At 43.9% G+C, this 2500-nt stretch overlaps 1 protein-coding gene across 1 annotated transcript in view; it reads right to left on the bottom strand.

Moving 5' to 3' along the window:
* The window catches only part of LOC125047680, a 12558-nt gene that overhangs the window by 4008 nt on the left and 6050 nt on the right, over nt 1-2500 (bottom strand). Inside the window, exons 2-4 of the mRNA XM_047646036.1 lie at nt 2059-2204; nt 839-1004; nt 344-429 (exon numbers count right to left, since the gene is read on the bottom strand). Coding sequence (XP_047501992.1) covers nt 344-429; nt 839-1004; nt 2059-2204 — 398 coding nt within the window. The remainder of the gene's footprint in view (nt 1-343; nt 430-838; nt 1005-2058; nt 2205-2500) is intronic.

Here is a 2500-nt window from a genome sequence, read left to right as displayed (position 1 = left end):
TTGTGGCTGCTCTTTGATGTTTTTCAGTTTGTCTGTCTCCTTTTATAAGTGTGGACTCCATACCACTGCACCGTATTCTAGGTCTTATGATGGCTGTCATGATCTTCTTTACCATGTCTTCGTCCACATACACGAATACCCTCTTCTTGTTGGCAAATAAGTCTAAGCATTTTATGAACCTTTTCATTTATATGATCATCAATTATACCCATCAATTCCTCTCTCTCCTCCCCCCCCCATTCATCCACCCACCCACCCATCCACCCACCCACCCACCCATCCACCCCCCATCCATCCACCCATCCACCTATCCACCTACCTATTCGCAACAGGAAAACCTTACCTTAACGACGACGAACTCCCACCAGGCGTCCCGCTCGCCGGAGCAGCAGTCGCAGTCGTGGTTGTAGCCGTAGAAGGTCCAGTACGCTGTGGAGGTGGAAATGAGCTTAAGCTTTCGAAAAAGGAATGGGAATGGGAATGGGAATCCGCTAGATATTCTCGGCTGGATGATCAGTCAGCATTGCGAATGGGAATGGGAATGAACTCGATAAAATCATCCTGTATATTCCTATAATTCAAGAGAAACAAAAATGCTATTTAGTTTTGTATTATTAATCCTATCATAATCTTGTATCTATCTTATTATAACCTCTTTATTCTCTCTTCTTCAGATTCCAAACATTTTACTCATTGCATCATTACCTATCACATCCACCATCATCAAACCCTCTTTCAACCTCACCATCCAAAATTTAATTCCAAAATTCTCTCCCCTTTCCTTATTCCCCTTCATCCTCCTATCCACCAACCTCCTATTCCCTCAACCTCCACTAACCAATATGCAAATGACCGCTGCACTCCATAGCATGCCAATAGGTCGGTATCTCATTATTCTTGATAGTCTGGTAGTCTTCGTTACACAGCCTCGACCAGTCCCCGGCTACTCGGTGGTTGTAGTACTCTCCAGCATCGTGGGGAAAACAGAAGCCTTCATCTCCCTCCTGTGATGGAAAATAAGGAGGAGGGGGGTGGGGGTGAGGATGATGGAAATGAGGCGGTATTGTTGACTAGGGGGGGGGGGGGGTGATGATGATGGTAATGAGGCGGTATTGTTGACTAGGGGGGGGGGGGGGGTGATGGAGTGGTGGGAAGAGGATTGTGACGATTGTGACTGTGACTGCTGTGAATGATAAAATGGTATTGATAATGGTAATAATGATGTTAATGGTAATGATGACATTAATGATAATAAGAACAATAATAAATATAAGGATAATGACAACAACAACAACACCACAACAAAATAATGATAACAGCAATACAAATAACGACAGTAATGATAATGATGATAACAATACTAAAATATATAAATGCTACTATTACTAATGATGACGATGAGGATAATGATAACAAGAGCAACGTAATTAACAACAGGTCTGGTGAAGACACTAATGGTATCGATACTTTGATAGTAGTTTGTTGTTGTATTTGCACGAGAGGGAGGAATAATAATCATAAAAGAGACAAAACAATAGTTATTTTCTTTTACAACAATATTGATATGAATCACTGATATTTTCACGTTTGATTTTGTATGAAACATTTCCTGATATAATTAGTTTACCTTTTTGAAGACTGATATATTATTTATAAGGTTATTTCTTAGTTTACTGTAAAGGCATACTGTAACGTACATGCCGATGCACACACACACACACACACACACACACACACACACACACACACACACACACACACACACACACACACACACACACAGACACACGCACACACACACACACACACACACACACACACACACACACACACACACACACAGACACACACACACACACACACACACACACACACACACACACACACACACACACACTCACACACACACACACACACACACACACACACAGACACACACACACACAGACACACACACACATACACACACACACACTCACACACACACACACACACACACACAGACATTTTTCTCCAAACGGATAACTATGAAAATCTAAACACTCAGTATCACCTCACCGTCTTGTGGAACCTAATAAAGGGAGCGTAAGTATATGCATAATCTTCGTATAAACGTTCATTAAAGCCTTCGACGCTGGTCTCCTCGGAATCCTCGATCTCCTCGCTTTCGAAGATTATGTCATCCAACAGGGATGAAAGTGCTCCTGTGAGGGGAAAGGAGGGAGAGGGGAGAGGTTAGTAGGGAGGGGAAAGGAGGGAGAGGTTAGTAGGGAGGGGAAAGGTGGGAGAGGTAAGGAGGGAGGGGAAAGGAGGGAGAGGTTAGTAGGGAGGGGAAAGGAGGGAGAGGGGAGAGGTAAGTAGGGAGGGGAAAGGAGGGAGAGGGGAGAGGTTAGTAGAGGGGGGGAAAGGAGGGAGAGGGGAGAGGTTAGTAGGGAGGGAAATGAAGGGAGAGAGGAGAGGTTAGGAGGGAGGGGAAAGAATTGAGAGGGGAGAGGTTAGT

Source organism: Penaeus chinensis, chromosome 41, assembly GCF_019202785.1.
Source record: "Penaeus chinensis breed Huanghai No. 1 chromosome 41, ASM1920278v2, whole genome shotgun sequence".
NCBI classification, from domain to species: Eukaryota; Metazoa; Arthropoda; class Malacostraca; order Decapoda; family Penaeidae; genus Penaeus; species Penaeus chinensis.
This window is presented reverse-complemented; position numbering and strand designations above follow the sequence as displayed.